This window comes from Hyperoodon ampullatus, assembly GCF_949752795.1.
Source record: "Hyperoodon ampullatus genome assembly, chromosome: 20".
In the NCBI taxonomy this organism is placed as follows: Eukaryota; Metazoa; Chordata; class Mammalia; order Artiodactyla; family Ziphiidae; genus Hyperoodon; species Hyperoodon ampullatus.
The window spans coordinates 18,019,060-18,042,520 of NC_136933.1; the positions used below are offsets into that span (position 1 = coordinate 18,019,060).

The 23,461-nt window shown below is 34.5% G+C and overlaps 1 protein-coding gene across 1 annotated transcript in view; it reads left to right on the top strand.

Moving 5' to 3' along the window:
- TUSC3 (tumor suppressor candidate 3) overlaps window positions 1-23,461 on the top strand; it is a 197,540-nt gene that overhangs the window by 88,487 nt on the left and 85,592 nt on the right. The window contains exons 3-5 of the mRNA XM_079726857.1: window positions 4,448-4,565; window positions 8,415-8,555; window positions 10,671-10,811. Coding sequence (XP_079582983.1) covers window positions 4,448-4,565; window positions 8,415-8,555; window positions 10,671-10,811 — 400 coding nt within the window. The remainder of the gene's footprint in view (window positions 1-4,447; window positions 4,566-8,414; window positions 8,556-10,670; window positions 10,812-23,461) is intronic.

Genomic DNA, 23,461 nt, shown 5'->3' on the forward strand with positions numbered 1-23,461 from the left:
AATTAATTTAGGAACATGACGTTAGGAGATGATTTAGTCATTATTCAAATCAAGACCACTATTCCTTTGAAAAATAGCATATATTTGTGATGGTACAAAGATTTAAGGTGTTTCTTTTTTTCTTCCTAAGACCACCAATACCGTGAAGCAAATTGGCCTTAAAAGAGACATTAACCTGTGACATAAATCTGACTAAGTGGGCTTTTACTCAGACTGTCCAGAATTCAAAATCTCTTAATTTAGTATTATTTAGTTTTAGGGTATATGTAATATATTGACTCTTTAGGAAAGTATATTATTCATCATCAAACCTTTATTAAATGCCTATTCTGGACTAAGGCCTAGCCAACGAACAATTACTGCATAAACATAGTATGCATAAGCAGAACAGTATATGCATAAAATAAACAGCAATGCACAGCAGCTGAGAATTTCCACTTCTGACAGTTGCCCGAAGTATTACAGAGAATTGAAGTGGCTTCTGTAGGAGGGGCATTTTTGAGCAAGCTTTTGAAAGAAGGGAGGACATTTTAAGCAGAGGATTTAATGATTTAAAGCTTAAAGAATGAACACAGGGTGTCACAAAACGGAGAGACCCTTTGAGCATGTGGTATGTTCCTATGGGTACAGACTGTAGATGTAAATTGTGGCCAGGGGATAGGGGCTCTTCTCTTCTGCCCATGGTCTTCGTTATATAGGCAGTGGGGAACTCTTTAGGACTTTGGAACAGAGGAGAGAACCCACAGTTGATTATTTATTAGGAAATTAAACTGAGGAAGTGGATGGTGTAGAAAACAGAGTTTGAAGGCAAAATGAATTCATCCTCTTTGACCCCTCAATACCACTTACCACATTTTCTTGTTTTATTTTCTTCAGAGTATTTCCAACTATCTGACATTTTGTGTATACTTGTGTGAGGCATCTTTTTCTCACTAGAGTGTATTCTCCTTGAAGTCAGGGCCCTTGAACTTATTATTCAGTCCTTCATTACCTGACACATTGTTGGCACTAATATATATTTGTGGAGTGAATTAATGAGTGAATGAATGTATACTTAGTAGATTCTAATAGGTCTGGGGTAGGTTATAACATTATAAGGGAAAAAAGTTCAAGATTATCCCAGTCTTATGTCATTCCATAAGATACTATACACAGATGTTGAATACTAAAATTTGATAGTATTTTTCCTGTGTATTTTTCAAAATGAAGCATTTTCATTTCTCAGAGCATCATTATCATAAGAATGCCAGTTTTTGCAGATGTGCCATTTCCCTCAGTTTCATTTTAAAAGTTAAAATGTGCTTTTGTGTAAGATGTTCTTTTATGTAAAAATAAACTGCTTTCTTAATTGTTATGCTATCGTTTTAACGATTTTTTTAAGGACGCACTGGTCCCTTAAGGTTCATTAGTACAGAGATGTTCAGATCTACTTAATCGTCAGTGCCAATTCATGGTGTGACATTACTATACATTTTTTCTTTGAAAATTAATGATGAATAACTACCTGTAATATTATATTCCATAAGACAAAAATCAAATCAGATTTTAGGGCTCATATTGGTCCTAACTCTGCTTTTATTTAGGGTTGGAAGAGGAGCCATGAGGCACTGTTTTAAATAGATGAGGGAGGGTGTGAGCTATGTAATCCGCGTGTATCCCTCCAGGAGACAGAGAGCATGTTCCCATTTATATCACAGCTTCATTTCTCCAGCACCTTGAAGTCTTTCCCTTCCCAGCCCTCGTGCTTGCTGTTCCTGCTCCCCGAAATGTCTATTCTCTAGCTCTTTTCAGCGATGGCTTTCTCTCATCCTTGAGATTTGGGCATTAGTGTCCCTTCATCTGAGAAGCCTTTTATGACCGTGTCATCTGAGTAGATCCTCCATTGTTTTCTGTAATACAATTCCATGTAATTTTTTTTCTCAGTGTATATCTTACCTTTTAATGATTTTGATTTGTTTATTTGGTTGTTTATTATATGTCTCCTCACTAAAACATCAACTCCATGAAAGCAGAGACCTTGGAGATTAGCTCACTTCTGTTAGGTGCTCAGGTTAAATCTAATTTAACCACCAAAGGTTTAAAAGTTTGTAATTATTTCATTGAACAGATTCAGAATGTATACAATAGAGTTTTCTGCCTGGTGAGCACAGTGCAGTCTCAGGCTGATCTGTACAGTGTCGGTTTTTGTACTGTGCTCTCTTAAAATGTGCCCTTAAGGTCTTTATGCTAAGTGACCTCAGATTATAGCCTTGTTCATATTTAGCCCACTTAAATATATTTTAATCATAGCACTGTTAGGTGCTCCTTGTTAATAAAAAAGGGCCTAGAATGTCCCTAGCCCTTGCACTCACTTATTTGCAGACTTAGCCACAGGCAATCACTGTTATTCCTTTGTGTTGTTTTCTTCTGGTGTTTTTTTCATACCTCTCAATGTTAGTCTTATATATTTCATGCAGTAGACCTGATCTTTACATTTCTGGCTCTAATAGGTGAGGATTTAACTCATCTCACCCCTTATCATTTTTATAGTTTTCTTTTATTATTGTAAACAGTAAATAGCGTTCTTCTATTTCTTGTTCATAAGTGTAAGTGATATCTCTTGATTCCCTAAGTCGAAGATTAGCAAGTACACCTTCTTCCTCCCTTTTACCTACCAAATCCTGTTCCCTGTACTTCTGTATTGTCATAGTTGATAGCTCTTACATTCTGTACTGTAACCATCATTACATCTGTGCTCTGTCTGTAGGTCAACTTATTGTTTCCACAGAAATAGCATCAATTGCAAAGTAGTAGGTTTTTATTATGGTTCCTTTTCCACAGTGCTGTTGTTTATGACCCCCTCCCTGACGCAAAAGAAAATGTTCAAAATGACTACCTTTTCCCATCACCTAGCAATCAAGATTATGATACATTTTAATTTTCTTCTTCTTTGGACCTTGCCTTTTAGATTCATTTTGTTGTTGTTTTTCCTGTCGCAGGACCACATGTGCCTTAACAATAGTCTGGACATCGTGCCACTCTTTCTAATTGTAATGGTTGCTTAGAATTGGTTCTCTTCATCTTGAAGTCCAAGTAAATTCCTGTCCTGATTTGTAGTAGTTGGATCACAGCTTTCTTACACATCTTCCACCTTTCCTACTGCATCATATTTCTAGTTGCCCCTTTACCTTCCTTACAGTTCTTCTATCACACTCTCATTTTTACCATTTCTATCAATTATAGCCTAAGGTAATTTCATATGACTTACATTTCTTCACACATGTTTATTTCAAACTTAGTCAATTGTTTGGCTTGATATACAATTTTAGATTGAAAATAATATGCCCTCAAAACTCTGAAGGCGTTATTCTGTTATCTGCCAGCGTCTACTGCTGCAAATAGCCAGTCCAATCCCCATCTCATTGTTTGCCTTTGTTAAGTACTTTTTTTTTTTCTGAAAGTTTTTAGGATCTTCTTTTTATCCATAGTGTTTTAAAATATCATAATATGTTGGTCTTTTCTTATTCCTCTTATTCAGAACCTGGGAAGTAATTTTAATTTGAATGCCTAGTCTCCTTTAATTGTATTATGTTTCCAGAAAATTTCCTTAGTCTCTTCTCTTTCTGGGGCTCCTATTTGAAGGTTGGGCTTATTGGACTATATGCCTAGGTACCTTTCTCCTTCCTCCCACCGATATTGTCCACCTGTGTCCTTTTCTTTGAATTTTATTTAACTCTATCTACTAATATTGGTGTTTAATTTGAGAAATCATATTTTCTATTTACAAGTGCTTGCTCTTTTACTTTCTTTGTTCTTTTTTTGTATATGGCATTGTTATTTTTTTGTGAATACTGTTGGGAAAAGCAACAGTATGATCATCCTGCCATGAGCTCTGATGATCCTGCATGTTCTTTTTTTTTTTTTTTTTTTTTTTTTTTTGTGGTATGCGGGCCTTTCACTGCTGTGGCCTCTCCCGTTGCGGAGCACAGGCCCGAGACATGCAGGCTCAGCGGCCATGGCTCACGGGCCCAGCTGCTCTGCGGCATGTGGGATCCTCCCGGACCAGGGAACAAACCCGTGTCCCCTCGGCAGGCGGACTCTCAACCACTGAGCCACCAGGGAAGCCCAGGATGGGCTTTTTTGCCCACACGCTTTCTATTAGAACTCCTCCACTCTGCCCTTATGTAGCGTAATGGCAAACACAGCAATAAGTAAAGGAATCAGTGTGGCTGTGATGCAGTAACCCTTTATTCACAAATGATAAAGTTTGAATTCTGTATAATTTTTACATGTCGTGGAATATTCTTTTTATTTTTTTACCTCCGTTTAAACTATAAAATCCTACTCTTAGCTTGCAGTCCATACTAAAACAGGCCAACTCTTGCCCCAGAATTCCCTGTTTTATTAATAGCTTTGTTAATGTTTCAATACTGATAATGTTTCTCCTCTGTCCCATTATCCTTATCAGGCAAGCTAACGAAGAATATCAAATACTGGCTAACTCCTGGCGCTACTCCTCTGCTTTTTGTAACAAACTCTTCTTCAGTATGGTGGACTACGATGAGGGAACAGATGTTTTTCAGCAGGTAAAAGAGTTTTATTTTAATAACATATTTAATAGAGTTAGTTATGATTGCTGCATCTTTGTTTGCCAGATAAAAATACAATTCAGTGCATACAATGAGTAGTTATTAATTATGTGATATGATTACAATAATTACAGTCAATGTTACCTTTATCAGTACATAGTTTTTGCCATTAGTGAATAAACACATTTTGAGTTTTCCATTATAGAGGAAGTATGTTTTTTCAGCATATAGTGGCAGTTTACATGCCACTGATATACTGTATGTGGTTTGGGTGGTATTTTGCAAATATGTATTTTGCATAAATTTGTGAAATTTTATATAAGATTCAGTGTAAGTTGTACTTAACCTTTATGTTGTTTTGGGGGGATATAAGGCCTTTAAGGGGGTAATTAAGGTTAAATTAGGTCATAAGGATGGGACCCTAACCCAATGGGACTCATGTCCTGCTTCCTATAAGGATACCAGCCCTATTGGAATTTGTTGTGATTACATCATCATCGCTAACATTGAGTCCTTACAAGTCCAAGGACTCTTCTAAGTACTTCATGTGTTTTCTTTCATTTAGCTTCATAACAATCCAAAGAGAAATATGTTGTTTTTATCTCTATTTCATAGATGAGGAAATTAAGGTATGGAGAGGTTAACATCACTTGTCCAAGGTTACAGAGTTAGTATATGGAGATAATAAAATAAAATGGTGATAGAATTTGAGCTCAGCTGTCTGGCTTCTTGATCCCTGCTGTTACCCTGCAGTTATTAATTTCTTGTATTTATCACTACTTGATCATGCCTTTCAAATGTAAGACTTAGTGCCATACCCAGCATTGATTAGTTTGGGTATCTTGGTCTATTTTATTTTTCTCACATGTGACACTCTGGCGCAGTTCTTTACCATGTCATGGAAAAGTATTTAGTTCTGTAAACACTCAAGCTAATTGTAAATGGTCCATTAGTGAGTGTTTCTGCTTACTTGCTTCCAGATTGATAATTCATTCTTCTTTGACAGTTTCTAGTTGAATAGGATAAATTCTCTCTTTTTGCCTTCAATACCCTTTACCCTTGGGCTTTCCTGTTAGTATTCTTCATTTATTTTTTCCTTATAAATTTATTTTACCTTTTGAGCATGTTTCCTTTTGCCCATCTATTCAGGAAGTATTATTGAATTGGTGAGAAAAACATACATAGTTCTTCCCCATAAGGAGCTTACAGACTAGGGAGCTAATATAAAAACAAAGAAAAACACATAAACATAAATGTGTAATTTCAAATAACCTTGTAAAGGTAAATTACAGTGCTATAACATCCAAATATTTTTTCATGTAATTTATAGGTCTGTGTAGAATCTCAGGAGACTTGGCCTTAGAGATCATCAGATGATAGTGCTATATATATAGCATTTGGTATATACATGAATATATATGTTCACTCAGTATATACATGAATCCTCTCTGCCATCTTAGAAAACAGTCACCCAGGTCCAGTCTGATTGCTAGAGCAGAGGCTTCAAGCCCAAACGTCTACCCTGGCTAGGCGTGGAAGCTGAATGAGGGAAACCGGTTACATGAGTTTAGTTTCATTATGGGATCTTTGTTTATGTACATACTTAGTATATTAAAAACATTAGTTCTTCACTTGAATACTTAAATATGTTCCCTCCTATCTTTATTAGAACAAAATCTTTCTTGGTCATTTTTTTTTTAAATAAATATTTAATGGAAACACTCAAATTTCACTTTTTTCCTAACTGCTGTAAGAAATAAAATCAGCAGAATGCCATGCAGCTGACCGTTGGTTTCACTGGCATGGGTGGGGCTACAGCGGACTGGACGGGACCAGCCGACCCAGTGAGGGAGATGCAGCTCAGCTCGCTCTCCAGTGAAGAAATGCAGGCCAGTGGAGCTAGATCTGTTTTTCAAGTAGAGACACAAATAATGAATTTTTATATGAAATTTCTCTATCCTTAAAATGTTGGCAGCTAATTCGACTTAAAGAAAACCAAACAAAATTGTGGGACAAAGTAATCCTTCCTTTGTGCTAGGTACTGACTATATAAGCTGCCAGTATATAAACATATAGATATACTGTTAGATATAATTGTTGAGTTCTTTTATATGCTTTACACATTTTTTTTAACTTTGGCATAGATATAAGAGTTGAAGTCAAGATTGTTTTTAATTGAAAAATTTCCTCAGGTTAATTTTGAATCAGCAGAATTCCAAACACAGCACTGCTTTGTTTTTCCAAAACCTAGCCCCTGGCTTAGCAATGAGAGTTTTCATTTTAAAATGCAGAAGTGCATAAAAGTATAGCTGCTAATGATTTTTATGGGGAACTATAATCTACAAAAATAGGGAAGTGTATATTTTGTTTTACTTGGGAACTACTAAAAGATTCTTAATGCGTATGTTTTCTTTCTTGCTAACTACTGAGTCACATTTTGTTGAAGTACTCTCTCTAAACTGATGTTTGAAAGCACTGTCAGCATTGTCACTGTGGTGTCTGGATATGATATTGAGAACAAGTGAAGAAATTTGACAATCTCTGGCTTGTTGGAGACTTGTTTGGAAAGTAAATTATATGTGATTCCCGTGTGATGGCTGAGGCTGTGTCTGACAGCAGGCCAACAAATTAATGATGTGTTAGAAGGCACTCTGCACTAGCAGTCAGGAGTGTGTTGTACCCTGCTTTGTGTAGCCTTGGGAATTTGTACATTTTAATTAAGATTAAAGCTTTGAATTATATTTTTTAACTCTAAAATTCTAGGATGTGAAGTGTCTTAGCGTGGAGTTTCTGATTGTTCTAATGCAGGGACTTCCTCTCCCTTGAATCTTACATTTACATATTGGCTGTAGCTGTCTCTTGTGCATCTGTCAGGAAACACCTGAACAAAGTGTGGAGGGGGGAGAAATCACAGGGAAGAGAGGAATTGGTGACTGTGTTCTGTTCAATTTAATAAAAATTACTAAATGTCCGTAACATGCAGGCCCACAGCTGGTACTGCTGTATCTTTACCTTGATGACAGCAAGCATGATCTGATGTTTGTTGTTACTTCAATTTGCTTTTTATTCTCATTATTGGGGAATTCTGAACTACATATTGGAAGTCAGGGCCAAAAATCACTTTGCCTTTCATTTGAAACATTTTTCATAATTCTTGGGCAGCAAGAATTTAATCTGTATGTATGTTTTGCAGTTTATTCCTCAATGCAAAGTAACCTCATATTTGTTTTTAGATATGATATTATTTATACTAGAGTAGTGTTTTATTCAGTATACTTTTCAAATGGAGCTTGCCTTTAGAAAATAGTTATGAGATATGACCATTTTGAGACAGTTGAAATAATGGAGGAGTTGAACAAAAGTCTTTAAAGTTTTAACAAAGAAGTCAATATACTTGAAATTAATTACATGATATATTTATATCTTTCATCAAATGCCAGTCCTTTTTCTTTAATAACTGCTAAAGAAGTGAAAACAGTCCATGTACCACCAAATTACAGTGTTTCTATTTTGCACTTTGAATCATTTCATTCTTTAGTTGTAGAATTCTAGAAAATAAAGAAGGAAATGGCCAATGAAATAGATGATGCAGCTGAGAATGTGAATGACGTATGTTAAATGTGAAGGTTCGGCAAGCTTGGCCTAATTCCTAAGTTCTTTTCTATTCAACAATATATTAAGATGACTAAAAGCAGTAATTAAGCTCTGGAAAGCCACTTGGATTTTCATAATAAATGCTATCTTTCCAAACTTCATGCAGGGAAAAGCCCCATAAAATGTCAGATGAAGGATATATAAAGAGTGGTGGGCTATTGTATTTAGTATGTTTTATCTTATGTTTTACAGCTCAACATGAACTCTGCTCCTACATTTATGCATTTTCCTCCAAAAGGCAGACCCAAGAGAGCTGATACTTTTGACCTTCAAAGAATTGGATTTGCAGCTGAGCAACTAGCAAAGTGGATTGCTGACAGAACGGATGTTCATGTATGTTCTTGTTCCCTATCAGTTTTAATAATAGGCTAATTAGTGTGGTTGTAATAAGGCTACAGGATTTGTAATAAGGCTACAGGATTTTTTTTTTTCAATTTCTCTATGGAACATTTCTCCTTGCTTCAAGAAAACTGCATCTGATAGCTGTAAGTTAAACTTTGAGTTAGGTGAATTTAAATGGTTTTTAAAATAATGGTTCTTAAAATATCAGGGAACCATTAAAGAATACGTAAGTTAGGCACAAAGTAATTTCACAGGCTAGAAAATATACTGACTGTTGCTCAGCGGTCTTAGTAATCAAAGAAATTCTAATTAAAAAGCCAGATGTATAATTTTTATCTATCCTTTGAGCAAATAAAAATGGGATAATACCCACTTTTTCATGAGCCATGTGAGAAAATGCCACTGACATATACTGTGCTTGGGTCTATAAATTGGTGTAACTATTCTAATGGTATGTGTCATGTCTTTATTTTATGGAATTTAACTTAATAACTCCACTTGTAGGAATTTAACTTAAGGATATAATCAGGAATGATTTAAATTATTAACCATAGGAAAAAAGTTTTTAACGTTCATTCTAATGGAAAAAATTGTAAAGAAATCAAATGTGTAAAAATAAGAGACTAATTAAATGTACCAGAGTCTAGACAGTGGTTTGCAAGAATATCTGATGTAGAAAGAAGCTTAAGGTATAACAAGTGAAAAAGTAGGTTAGAAAAATAGTATTTATAGTATGACTCAGAAAAGCATAAATATGAGTGTAGATGCATAGACAGTTTATTCAGCAAGTAAATGAACAAAAATGTTGATGATAGTTCATGTCTGTGTGGAGCACTTAATGTCACCAGAATGTTCTACAGTGAACAATTATAACCAGCTACTTTAAAATTATATTTACCTTAGAAGTAATACAGAAGCATTGATTTTTACCATAAGGTGTAAACACATTTATTCTCAGTTGAGAAAGACGTCTCTCATATTATACTACCATCATTGTAAATAAATAATATAGGTATTAATGATATTTCGGTGGCTAAACTTACTTCCTAACTCATCATTTTTTTGGAAACGTTTGGGCAGATATTCAACTCTACAATGTATCATTTATTTGGTACAAAATATTAAAAGTAATTTGGAAAAGTACTATTAATTCTTTATAAGAAATACCAAATTTTAATCAGAAATGATTCTAACCTATTATCATACTTACGCATTGTTAGTAGATATATATATTTTTTACAAATGTGGATCTATTTGTAAATAATTTCAAATTAAAAAGTTCCACAAATGAAAATAGTATAAATAGTTTGTGTATACCCTTTATCAGGATTCACAAAGTGTTGACTTTTTTTACAGCTTTTGCTTTGCCATTCTTATTCTCTTACCTCTCCCCCACACTGTCTCTCCACACATACTTACACACCCACACACAGTCTTTTTCTGAACCATTAGAAGGTGAATTGCATTTCCTAAGAAATACATGAAGATGGTACGGTTATCACCTTCACAGATTTACATTGGTATAATATTTCTATTTGAGCTATGGTACATATTCTAGCTTTGTTCAGTTGAACTAATACTATCCTTTAATATTTTCCCACCTTCAGTACAAGATCCAGTCTAGAGTTAGGTATTACATTTACTTGTCCTTTAGCCTTGTTTAACCTGGAACATTTCCATAACTTATCTTTGTCTTTTAAAAACTTTGACATCTTGAAGAATATAATCCTCTCCCACTTTTTGAACTGAATGATCCTTATTTGATTTGCCTGATGTTTGCTTTTGACTGGATTCTGCTAATGCATTCTTGACCACAATACCACAGAGGTCATGTTTTGTTCATGAATATAAGTAGGTTTTGCATATATTTAACTGTATTCACCTAAAAGCACCTGAAGAGCAAGTCATGTTACATAGCCATGATGTTTTAAGGCATGTATTTTTTGACTCATAAAGAGCAAAAGGAATGTTATTTCCAGGTACGAAAAGTAAGGTGACACCTTTCTGAATTACTTGTGTTAAAAGATTGGAAGGACTAGAATATGGTTCAGCAAAAAAGATAAATATCTTTCTTTAACTTTAAAAACTTCCATTGTATTCTTGCAGATTCGTGTCTTCAGACCACCCAACTACTCAGGCACCATTGCTTTGGCCTTGTTAGTGTCACTTGTGGGTGGTTTGCTGTATTTAAGAAGGAACAACTTGGAGTTCATCTATAACAAGACTGGTTGGGCCATGGTATCTCTGGTATGTTAACACATTTACCCTATTTCTTTGTGTAATGGTATAAGTTGTATAATATTAACAAAATGAGCCAGATTATTACTATAATGGAAATCAAGTCTGGATGAGAGGAATTAACTTTTTAGGACTTAAGGTGATATAATTTAAGTTCAGTTAGTCTAGACTGTGCTATCTTCCTTCTACGTTTCACTATTAAAATGTAATGTCTTTCCCTGTGTACTTGGCATATTACAAGTGCTAAAGGAATGTATGTTGAATACATTTAGAAATATACTAAGAATTAGTAGTTTGGAGACTCTTACAAACTGAAGCAGTTGGAAATGTACTCATTCAGTTGTTTTTTTCCAGCAACTCTTTTCTTGTGTCTCTACTATGTTTCTGATGTTTATTAGGTACTGGAGGTATAAAGGTAAGACTAGACCCTACCTGTACGTAATTCATCGTGGGGATACAAGCTAATCAGAAGACAAATACAGTGTAATGTTACACATGCTGTGATGGAGGTAAGCACAAAATATTGTAGGAAGGTCATAGGAAGGTCACCTAACCTTGAGTGACAAAGGTCATGACAGGCTTCCTAGAGTGTGTGACATCATTTATGTTTTAGAATGATCACTTTGGTAGCAGTGGGCAATCAATTGAAGGGTATGTCTGGGATCAGGAAACTTGGTTAGGATACTATTAGGAGAATCCAGGTGAACATGATCCTATTTCAGTTTGTACTAAAAGGATTTTTCTTCCCTTTATGATTGTGCTAAATTAAAAAATAATAATTAGCTAATAAAATGGAAATGTGAACAGTATATAAATAAAATATATTCAGTGATATATCTGATATTTAATAGTTATACTAATTAAAAATATTGGTGTAAAATAATATAAATGGTAGCATAATATCTATATTATGCAAATAGACTTAAATTCTTACTAGAAAATGGAGCTTTCCTAATTATAGTAGGTTAATATTTTTCTCTTTGCTTTTTATATTTTAAAGACATGACTGTTTAAAGCAAAATATAACACTGCATTGATGGATTGGTGGGTTTGTTGTGTGTGCATGACAATAGCATGTTAAAGGATAAATTGAGCTATGTTGTTGAAAAGTTCCTATATTTTACCTGATGTGGTTCAATATCAACTTTAAATTGACTGGGATGAGTTTAAGATACATATTGTAATCCTCAGAGGAACAATTGAAAACATAATACAAAGAGATTAGCTGGAAAGCTAAGATAGTGATTAAAATGGAATACTAAAAATATATAATTAACACAGAGGAGTAAAACACAAGAAACCCAGTACAATTTAAAAAATGACAGACGTAAATACCATCATATCAGTCATATCATATCAATATACTTATGTACTTTAAATATAAACAGATTTAGTACCTCGATCAAAGGACAGAAATTGTCAGTTTGGATCAAAATGCATTAGCAGACTATGTGCTGTCACATAGAATATGTAAAGGATTATTGCTACTCAGTTATAAGACAGAAATCATGGTTTTAAAAAATGACGCTCTGTTTATAGGTAAGATGGCATTATACATATGCCAACCTTTTTCTGCTGGTGATATAACTATAAAACCTGGAGCGAATGCAAGGCTCAAGTATTTGATGTTTTTAAAAAGTAAGTGTCAGCAGGTAGATCAGGTAAGAACATCAGCTTTCAAAATGACATCTAATTAAAAGATGTTGAGGGTTGATAATTTTTTGTTTACTATTTTCGTTTTTCTTGACTTAAACTCAGTTCAGCTTGAAAGTTTAAAGTGAGCCATGTGGAGCAAAGATACCTAGAAGATATCTCTGGTTCTGGCTCAAGGAGCAGTAAAGGGAATCTATAAAGCTCATCAACAAAATGAAAAGCTTTTGGTGTCATATTCAAAATACTGCTGTGAAGACTAATGTCAAGGAGCTTTTGCCCTATATTTCTTCTAGGAGTTTTACAGTTTCAGGTCTTACATTTAAATCTTTAATCCATTTTGAGTTGATTTTTGTGAGTGGTATAAGATAGGGAGTAGTTATTCACATTATTTTGTATGTGAATATCCACTTTTCCCAACACTGTTTATTGAGGGGACTGTCCTTTCCCTGATGTATATTCTTTGCTTTCTTGTCAAATATTTCTTGATGGCATATGCATTAGTTATTTGTGAGCTCTCAATTCTATTCCATTGGTTTATGTGATTTTTATGGTGGTACCATACTGTAGCTATGTTATATAGTTTGATTTCAGGAAATGTGATACTTCCCACTTTGGTTTTCTTTCCCCTCAGGATTGCTTTGGCTATCTGGGATCATTTTGTGGTACCATATGAATTTTTGTATTGTTTTTTCTATTTCTGTGAAAAATGCCATTGGAATTTTGATAGTGATTGCATTGAATCTGTAGATGGCTTTGGGTAGTGTGGACATATTAACAATATTAATTCTTCCAATCTAGGTAGTTGGATATCTATAGTTGGACACAAGATACTTCCCATCTGTTTAATTTCTTTCATGAATGTCATGTACAGATCTTTCACCTCCTTAATAAAATGCTTAGGAATGAATTTAACTGTTTTTGATGCTGTTGTAAATGGGATTTTTAAATTTCTTTTTTGGATAATTTATTATTAGTGTAGAAATGCAACTGAGTTCTGTATGCTGATTTTGTATTTTGTTTTGTTATTTATATTTGGCTGTGTTGGGTCTTCGTTGCTGCGTGTGGGCTTTCTTCACTAATCCTTGTTGCGGTGCGTGGGCTTCTCATTGCAGTGGCTTCTCTTTGTTGTGTATCACGGGCTCTAGGCGCGTGGGCTTCAGTAGTCGTGGCACGCGGGCCCAGCAGTGGCACAGGGGCTTAGTTGCTCCACGGCATGTGGGATCTCCCTGGACCAGGGCTCAAACCCATGTCCCCTGCATTGGCAGGCAGATTCTTAACCACTGCACCACCAGGGAAGTCCTTGGAAGTCCTTGTATGTTGATTTTGAATCTTGCAACTTTAGTGAAGAAATCAGTGATTAGTTCGAACCCTTTTTCGGTGCAGTCTTTAGGATTTTCTGTGTATAAGATCATATCATCTGCAAACAGAGACAGTTTCACTTCTTTTCTGATTTGAATATCCACTATTTCTTTTTCTTGCCTAATTGCTCTAGATAGTACTTCAGTACTATGTTGAATAAGGTTGATGATAGGACACCCTTTCTTGTTCCTGATCTTAGAGGTAAAGCTTCCAGCCTATTGCAGTTGAACATGATGTTAATTGGGAGCTTATTGTATCTGGCTTTTATCATGTTGTTGTACATTCTTTCTATACCCTTATTGAGTTTTTATCATGAAAGGATGTGGAATTTTGTCAAATGCTTTTTCTATATCAACATTAATGATCATATGATTTTTATGCATTTTGTTAATTGATATATCTCATTGATTGATTTGCAGATGTTGAATCATCTTTACATCCCAGGGATAAATCCTACTTGTTAATGGTGTATGATTCTTTTAACGTGCTGTTGAATTTGGTTTACTGTATTTTGTTGAGAATTTTTCATGTGTATTCAGCAGGGATATTGATCTGTAGTTTTATCTTTTCGTATCAGTGTAATGCCGGCCTCATACAATGAGTTTGGGAGTGTTCCCTCTTTAATTTTTTGGAAGAGTTTGAAAAGGATTGGTATTAATTCTTCTTTAAATATGTGGTAGTATTTGCCAGGGAAACCATCTGGTCTTGGGCTTTTCTATGTTAGGAGGTCATTAATTACTAATTCAATCTCCTTACTTGTTATAGGTCTGTTCAAAATTTCTATTTCTTCATGATTCAGTCATGATAGGTTTGTGTTTCAAGGGTTTATCTGTTCTAGGTTATCCAATTTGTTGGCATACAGTTGTTTGTAGTAGTCTCTTATAATCCTTTGTATTTCTGTAGTATGAGTTTAATGTCTCCTCTTTCATTTTATTCATTTACCTTGTCACTTGCAATCATTTTTTCCTTCACGTCTATTTTGTTTGATGGGTGCATAGCTACTCTATTTTTTCTTTTGGTTTCCACTTGTGTGAAATATCTTTTTCCATCCCTTTTTTTGAAATTATTTGTCTCCTTGAAGCTGAAGTGAGATTCTTGAGGGCAGCATATAGTTATGTCTTCCTTTTTTATCCATTCGTTCACTCTGTGCCTTTTGTTTGGATAAATTAATCCATTTATATTTAAAGTAACTTTTAATAGATAAGGACTTACTAATGTTATCTTATTGTTTTCTGGCTGTTTTGTAGTTCCCTTGTTTCTTTCTTCTTTTGTTATCTTCCTTTATGAATTGATGATTTTTTGTAGTGGTATGCTTTGATTCCCTTCTCTTTTTCTTTTGTGCATCTGCTGTAGTTTTTCTTAGTGGTTACCATGAGGCTTTACATAAAACATCTTATAATAGTCTCTTTTACCCTCCTAACAACTTTGATTGTATACAAAAACTACCTTTTATTCTCCCCACACATATTTTATGTTTTTGAGGTCACAATTTTACTTTTTTATAGCTGTTGTTTTTAATTTTTGTTCTAGATTTAAGTCATTAACACAGTACCATATTACAGTTTTAGAATATTCTGAATTTGACTATATACTTGCCTTTACCAGTGTGTTTAGCCTGAAGGATATTTTTCAGTATTCCTTGTAAGGCAAATCAATTGGTGATGAACTTATTACCTTTTGTTTGTCTGGGAAAGTTTTTATCTATCCTTCATCTCTGAAGGACAACTTTGCCAGGTAAAGTTCTCTTGGTTGGCATTTTTTTTTTCTTGTAGCATTTTTAATGCTTCATTCCACTCTCTCCTGGCTTGCAAGCTTTCTGCTGAGAAATACACTGATAGCCTTAAGGGGGTTTCCTTGTATATGAGGGTTTTCTTTCTTTTCTTTTTTTTTTTCTTTTGCTGCTTTTAAAGTTCTCTCTTTGTCTTTGATTTTAGACAGTTTTACTATAGTGTATCTTGGAGAAGATGATTTAGGGTTGAAATTTGGTGGTACTATGCTGGGAGAACAGTATTTTGCAAAGTGGAGAAAATAAATTAGGGCAAGATTGTTCACATGTTTGTGTTTAGCAAATATGCTTAGAGAGAGTAGTTTTGAAAATAAGTCTCCTTTTTAGTAACTTTACTGCTGTTAAAAACTATCTTTTTTCCCTCAATTTTAATTACATCAGGAAGGGACATTCCCTAGGGATAACCTCTAATAAGCAAAGCAATCCTTTGACTTTTTCCTATGTTTATAAAGACCTTTATGTAAATATACATATGTATACATATTTTTTTAAATATATTGTTCAGTGACAGTTGTATTTGTTTCCTAATTGTGAAAATTCAGATTTAATTCTGTTTTGGGGGTTCTTTCCATCTGCTATTATTTCTTAAACTTTCTGCCCCTTTCTTCTTTTCTCCTGGGACTCCAGTAATGCACAGATAGTTCCTTTTAAAGATATCCCATAGTTTATGTAGGTTTTTGTCACTCTTTTCTATTCTTTTTTTTTTTTTTTTTTTTTTTTTTGTGGTACGCGGGCCTCTCACTGTTGTGGCCTCTCCCGTTGCGGAGCACAGGCTCCGGATGCACAGGCTCAGCAGCCATGGCTCACGGGCCCAGCCGCTCCGTGGTATATGGGATCCTCCCAGACCGGGGCACGAACCCGTATCCCCTGCATCGGCAGGCGGACTCTCAACCACTGCGCCACCAGGGAGGCCCTTTTCTATTCTTTTCTCTGTTCCCCCTGACTGGATAATTTCAAGTGATCTCTACAGATTCTTTCTTCCAGTTGATCCAATCTGATGTTGATATTCTCTATGGCATTTTTCATTTTATTTGTCATATTCTTCAGCTCCCAAGTTTCTATTTGGTTCTTTTTTATGATTCCTATCTCTCTGTTAAACTTCTCATTTTTTTCATGTATTATTTTCCAGATTTTATGGAATTATCTTTGTGTGTTTTCTTGTAGCTCATTGACTGAGCTTCCTTAAAACAACTATTTTGAATTCTTTATTCGCTGGTCACTGGAAAATTGTTCTCCTTTGATGGTGTCATGTTCCTTGAAATTGAAGTCTTACATTGTTTTCTTCATATTTGAAGAAGTGTACCTCCTCCAAAATTAGGTGTCATGTTCCTTGAAACTGAAGTCTTACATTGTTTTCTTCATATTTGAAGAAGTGTACCTCCTCCAAAATTAGGTGGCTTTGGGAGAGAAATTCCTTTCTTCAGTCATGTTAGGGACTCTGAGGCTTTCTCAGATCTTTTCTGTGGATAAGCCTGTTCCACACTTCTTGTTCCCTCTTGTGGGCATACTCAAGATTGTATCCTTTCTCTCAATCTTGTAAAGCTAGGTTGGGTGCTGATAGCCTCCCATTTGCTCACTTTCCCTAGGCTGGTGCTGAATGCTCTAGTTTGTGTCCTTTCTCCTAGTCCTGCAGAGTTGACTGGCTTTCTGCACGTGCCAGTAGTGTCACAAAGGCTTACTTTCACCACCTTCAGGGTGTGCCATGGTATATGGCAAATGCTGCTTATGAACATAGAAGCAAAAAGTTTTTTGAAAATGTGTTACCAACCAAATTTAGCTAATTCATGATGAATTAAGAAAGTGAAGTTTCTTCATTAGGTTAAGGGTATCTTAAAATCTCTAGCAAATATCTTAGTAGTGATAACTTAAAATGATGCCTACAATCACCTGCTTTTCATCATTTTACTAGTGGTCTTAGTCAAAGCCTAAGAACAGAAAAAGAAATACAGGGAACAAAAAAGTGTAAAAAAAAGAGATTTACCTAAGATATGATTTGCCTATGGTATGATTGTCCATATGGAAATTTCATCACAATTTATGGAGAACCAATAATGAAATTAATACTAGAGTTGAACAGTTTTCTGAATTCAAAGTCAATCTCCAAAAATCATTAGTAAACAATTTCAATAGATAATTGAAAATATAGTCTCTTTCCCAATAGGAAGAAGAAAAGTAATGGTACTTAAAAATAAAAGTAACAAAAGATGTATAAAATATTTGTAAACAATATCAAAAATGAAACTTTAATATATATGCATACAAATGTATATGCTAAGTGTCAGTTTGTTCCTTTTGCCTTCTTGCAATAGCCCTTCATCCTTCCATTTTTCTTTTCAACCAAGAATTAGTGGTGTTTATGACTGAGTTGGATGTGATAGGATAGACTGATAAGCAGCCCAAGCAAATCACCTTAAAGCACCCATCATCTGCAATAATAGCTGGAGTCTAGAAATTCACAGAGAACCTCTATGGCTTTGTGTTAGATAGAGAAGTACGAATTTGAAGTTTGGATTAAGTTTGGATTTTTTAGAGTAAGGAAGATAAGAGTTTTTAAGAAAAGTGTCTTAATACTTTCTCACTTTTTGATAATTGAGTTAAAAGAGATTAGTTTATACTCTGTTTAGTATAACTGGATACTATGGATGATCTCAGTCACCATAGTCATTAAGTTTGAAAGCATTTTGGGTTTTGCTCAGGTTGCTTCATTCAGTTAAAGCTACCCAGTTTCTTGGTAAAAATACAGCACTTCTTTCAAAGTGTTGTTGGAAAGTTAAAACTCCTTTAGTATTTCAACATTAATATACCAAATTTTGTCACTGTTTCATTCTACTAAAAAACTGTCTACTTAAGATGTAATCCTGTGGCTGAAGTGGACTTAGATGACATTAGCATGCCTTTATTATTCTTTCTCCTTGAGAAGAGCCCCAGAATTATTGTTGAAAGTTAGTAATAACAGGCATTACTGTTTACTGCATCTCTTCCTTCTTTTGGGGGTATGTTTTATATGCTTATTCCCTATAATAACTATGAAAAGGAATTTGTATTATCCTCATTTTACAAACAAGGAAACTAAGATTCAGTAAACTCAATTTGCAGAAGCTCACACAGCTAGAAAATGGTTAACTGGGATTTGATTCTGTGTGTGTGTCTGACTTCAAGTTCTGTATTCTTTTCACAGTGCTGGGTTCTCTAAATCTGGGCACGTCTCGTATGCCGCGTGTATAACCCAGGGCATGCAATGAGCCATTAGGACTGTAAATAAATGCCTAAGAACATTTATGTGATGCATAAATGTTAGTACTCCAACAGTCAATTTTCTTGCACCTCTGCTACATCATGCAGATTTGTTTTTCTTTGAATCCTTGAAAGCTAATGTGCTTGGCATACCAGAAGATATTCTAACATTCACAAACACATACTTGAGAAGGAAATCTGGGCAGGTATATCTGCTCCCCAGTGGCAGCCTTTCAGAAGTCAGTAACAGGACGCAGAGAACAGACATGTTTTCAAACAATACATTTGAAAACTACTCTGAATATAAAATGTTGATTTGTGGGTTTTTTTTCTTATCTGCTGATGGCTTATGAAACTATTCAAGTCACTTAAACAATGAGATCAGATAAATAATTTGAAGCTCCTTTACCATTTTCTGTCTGATAGTCACCATTACCACCCCAAACTTGATTTTTGTTTATAAAGAAAAACTGTTTTTAAGTGAAAAACTGGATTTGTTCAATTCCAGTCTTTTTTTTAATCATATTCTTGGGATATCCTTACAAAGTTAAGAGGCTATCCAAAATGCTGAACCATTTATTCAGATTCTTAAACATTTGTCTATTAAAAGCAACTAATATCCCATTTTCCTTTGGCAATGAGAATATATTTTAAAATAATTTTTGGCAAAGTCTTGTCATCTGATTTGTAGAAACTCCAATGAAAGCCTTGGATTGCACAGTAAAATGAAAGCTCCTAAAATAAAAATAGTAATGAACTACACAACAGCAGACCACTTCTGTAATGAAAACATTTATATGCAAGAGGAAAATAACGAGAAAAACAATTCGGTAGAGAATTTCTAGCCACATGCTTACTTCTTAGTAAAGAACAAGTCTACCTACAATTAGCAGTTGTGTCTTACCACTGAACCTGTGCAGAAGTACTTCTGGGATTAGTTAGTGTTATGAGTCCTTAGTTCTGGGTATTCTGTGGCTGGTAATTTTTTTTTTTCATTATCATATTCATATTATTGTTTATGACTCACGGGATTAAGAATGAAGTGTATACTGGGGAGAGAAGGCTATTCATAGTGCTTTAGGGTGTAGGATAGAGACAAAGCTTGCAATTTCCTTGCATAGGGGAGGTAACATGCAAATGTTGAAACATACATAGGTATTAAAGCTTCCTGGTTTTGAGTTAAAAAAAAAAAAATAGGTAAAGGAATATTTGTAAGTGCTTCCTGGTCTCATGCTTCCTAAGGGGAAAAGTGCTTGTTAACTACTATTTAATAGGTACTGATGATTGTTTATGGAGCTGAATATACATTGGTTCTGTTTTGGTTTCACTTGGCTTTCCAAACTTACTCCACCCTCTAAAGATGGAGGATGATGGACAATAAGCATACACAGTACCTGCTTCATGGTGTGTTTAAAGCAGAATGCTTGAGTAAAGTATTGAACTACACCAGTACATAACTTCAGGGAGTGTAGGATAGATATATAGTTTATGGTCTTCAGGAAGAAATGTTGACTGGGAATATCAAAATGAGTTAAAATGTTACGTTTTGTAGCCCTTAAATGCAGAGCTTCATGGGAGGCTAATGCTCTCCAGAGATGGCTGTCATTTCAAACCAGAACTATGAGTGTGAGGAGTAGTTACATTCGTTAAAAACACAAAGAAAAACATCCTAAGAATCTACGAGTAAAACCATGAAGGATAAAACATCATTTAAAAGGTCTAATAACCCAAACCTTATTATTACAGTAAATCTCAGTAGGATAGAAGCTGTTTTCTGCCTTTTAACACTGATGCTCTGCATTATAGGATGATTCACATACATACTAGGATGATTCACATACATACCTTAATGTTTCTTCTGTCTCAAAGAAATTATATCAGTTTAGTTATGTTAGTTTTATGAAAAACTTAAAAGCTCAAGATTAATATATATTATTACACAATTTTCACAATTCCTGAAAGGTTCTTTGGTGTCTATACATTATGGTGTATCAGTAGAAATGTATTTTTTTGTGACTGCTCTGAAGTCAGGGCAGCTCTGACTTCAAATAGAGTGGAATAAGCTCCTTTTTCTTTCAAATTTTTCTTGAATAAAATTATGTACTTTATAATATCATATAGGTACGATCTCTGTGGCATATTATTTTGTTCTCTTTCCAAGTGAAAAGCAAATAATTGCTGATAATATTTTTTTCCAGTGAAGTAACTGTTTGAATAAAACGTTGTTCCCATCAGGCAATTGAATCATTTGCTCATTTGAAGATAGCTATGTCCGTTTAGACATAGGTAATTTCTGTGTATTTTTGTTTGGGTCAGGAGTATGGCAACAATATAATGAAATGAATTAATATCTTCTTAGGGTATATTTTTCTTAATAAATCTAGCACTTAATTTTCTTTCAGGAGGATAATGTTCTTAATAAACTCGAAGAATATTTTAAAATTACTCATAGATAGATGGACCTGCCCTTTTTTTTTTTTTGCATTTGAATGTGGTTATCTGAGTTTTTTGCTTATTATAAAGTCACAAGTAAGCCTCAATGTGAAGATCCAGTACATGGAGTGACCACCTAGCTTCTATACTCCATTTATCATAAGATTTCTCAATAGAGGGAACATACCTCAACATAATAAAGGCCTTACATGACAAGCCCACAGCTGACATGGTACTCAGTGGTGAAAAGCTGAATGCTTTTCCTCTAAGATCAGGAAGAAAGCAAGGATGTCCACTCTCGCCACTTTTATTTGACATATTCAGAGGACATCCAAATCAGAAAGGAAGAAGTAAAACCATCACTATTTTCAGATAACATAATACTGTATATAGAAAACCCTGAAGACTCCACCAAAAAACTACTACAATTAGTAAATGAACTTAATAAAGTTGAATTCAATAAAGTTGCAGGCTAAAAAAAATCAATATATAGAACTACGTGGCATTTCCATATACTAATATCAAACTATCAGAAAGAGAAATTAAAAAACCAATTCCATTTACAATTCATGAAAAAGAATAAAATATCTAGGAATAAGTTTAACCAAGGAGTTGAGAGACCTGTACACCAGAAACTATTAAGATATTGATGAAAGAAATTGAAGATGATACAAATAAATGGAAAGTTATACCATGCTCATGGATTGGAAGAATTAGTATTGTTAACTTTAACTACCAAATATTATACTACCCAAAGCAATGTACAAATTCAGTGCCGTCCCTATCAAAATTCCAATGGCATTTTTCACAGAAATAGAAGAAATCCTGAAGTATGTATGGATCCATAAAAGACCCTGAATAGCAAAATCAATCTTAAAAACAAAGTTGGAGGCATCATGCTCCCTGATTTCAAACTTTATTACAAAGCCGTAGTAATCAAAATATAATGGTATTGGAATAAAAATGGACGTACAGATCAATGGAACAGAATAGAAAGCCCTGAAATAAACACACACATATGTGGTCAATTAGTTTATGACAAAGTAGCCAAGAATATACATTGGGGAAGGACGGTGTCTTCAATAAATGGTATTGGGAAAACTGGACAGCCACATGCAAAGGAATAAAACTTGACCCTTACCCCGTACACAGAAATTAACTCAAAATGGATAAAAGAGTTGACTGTAAGACCTGAAACGATAAAACTCCCAGGAGAAAACCTAGGTGGTAAGCTCTTTGATGTTTTTCTTGGTGATAAGTTTTTGTATTTGACATCAAAAACCGAGGCAAAACAAGCAAAAATAAGCAAGTGGGACTACATCAAACTAAAAAGCTTCTGCATAGCAAAGGTTGACAAAATGAAAAGGCAACCTGAATGGAAGAAACTATTTGCAATCATGTATTTGATAAGGGGCTGATATCCAGGATATATAAAGAACTCATACCACTCAGTAGTAAAAACAACAAACAAGTCAATTAAAAAATAGGCAGAGGATCTGAATAGACATTTTTCTAAAGAGATACAGATGGTGCAGGTACATGTGAAAAGATGCTCAGTATTACTGATCATCAGAGAAATGCAAATAAAAACCACCATGAAATGTCACTTCACACCTGTAAGAATAGTTATTATTAAAATGTCAAGAAATAACAAGTGTTGGAGAAGATGTGGAGAAAAGGGAACCCTCATGCACTACTGGTGAGAATGTAAATTGGTATAGCCACTGTGGAATAGCATATGGAGGTTCCTTAAAAAATTAAAGTAGAACTACTATATGATCTAGCAATTCTTCTAGATATTTATCAGAAGAAAACAAAAAAATGGATATATATGTACCTCCATGTTCATTGCAGCATTATTTACAATAGCCAAGATATGGAGTCTAAGTGTCCATCAATGAATGGATAAAGACTTTGTGGTAAATACAATGAATATTATTCAACCATTAAAAAATTAAATCTTTCCATTTGTGACAACATAAGTGGACCTTGAAGGCATTATTATATTGGGTTGGCCAGAAAGTTCATTCAGTTAGTGAATACGTTGTTCAATAAAGTTCTTGGTGAAACTGAAGAATGTGTACTTAAAACCAAACGAATTTTTTGGCCAACCCAATACCAAGTGAAGAAAGACTTACATGTGGAATCTAAGACAAAAACAAAAAAAGCACCCCCCCCCCCCAAACCAACAAAA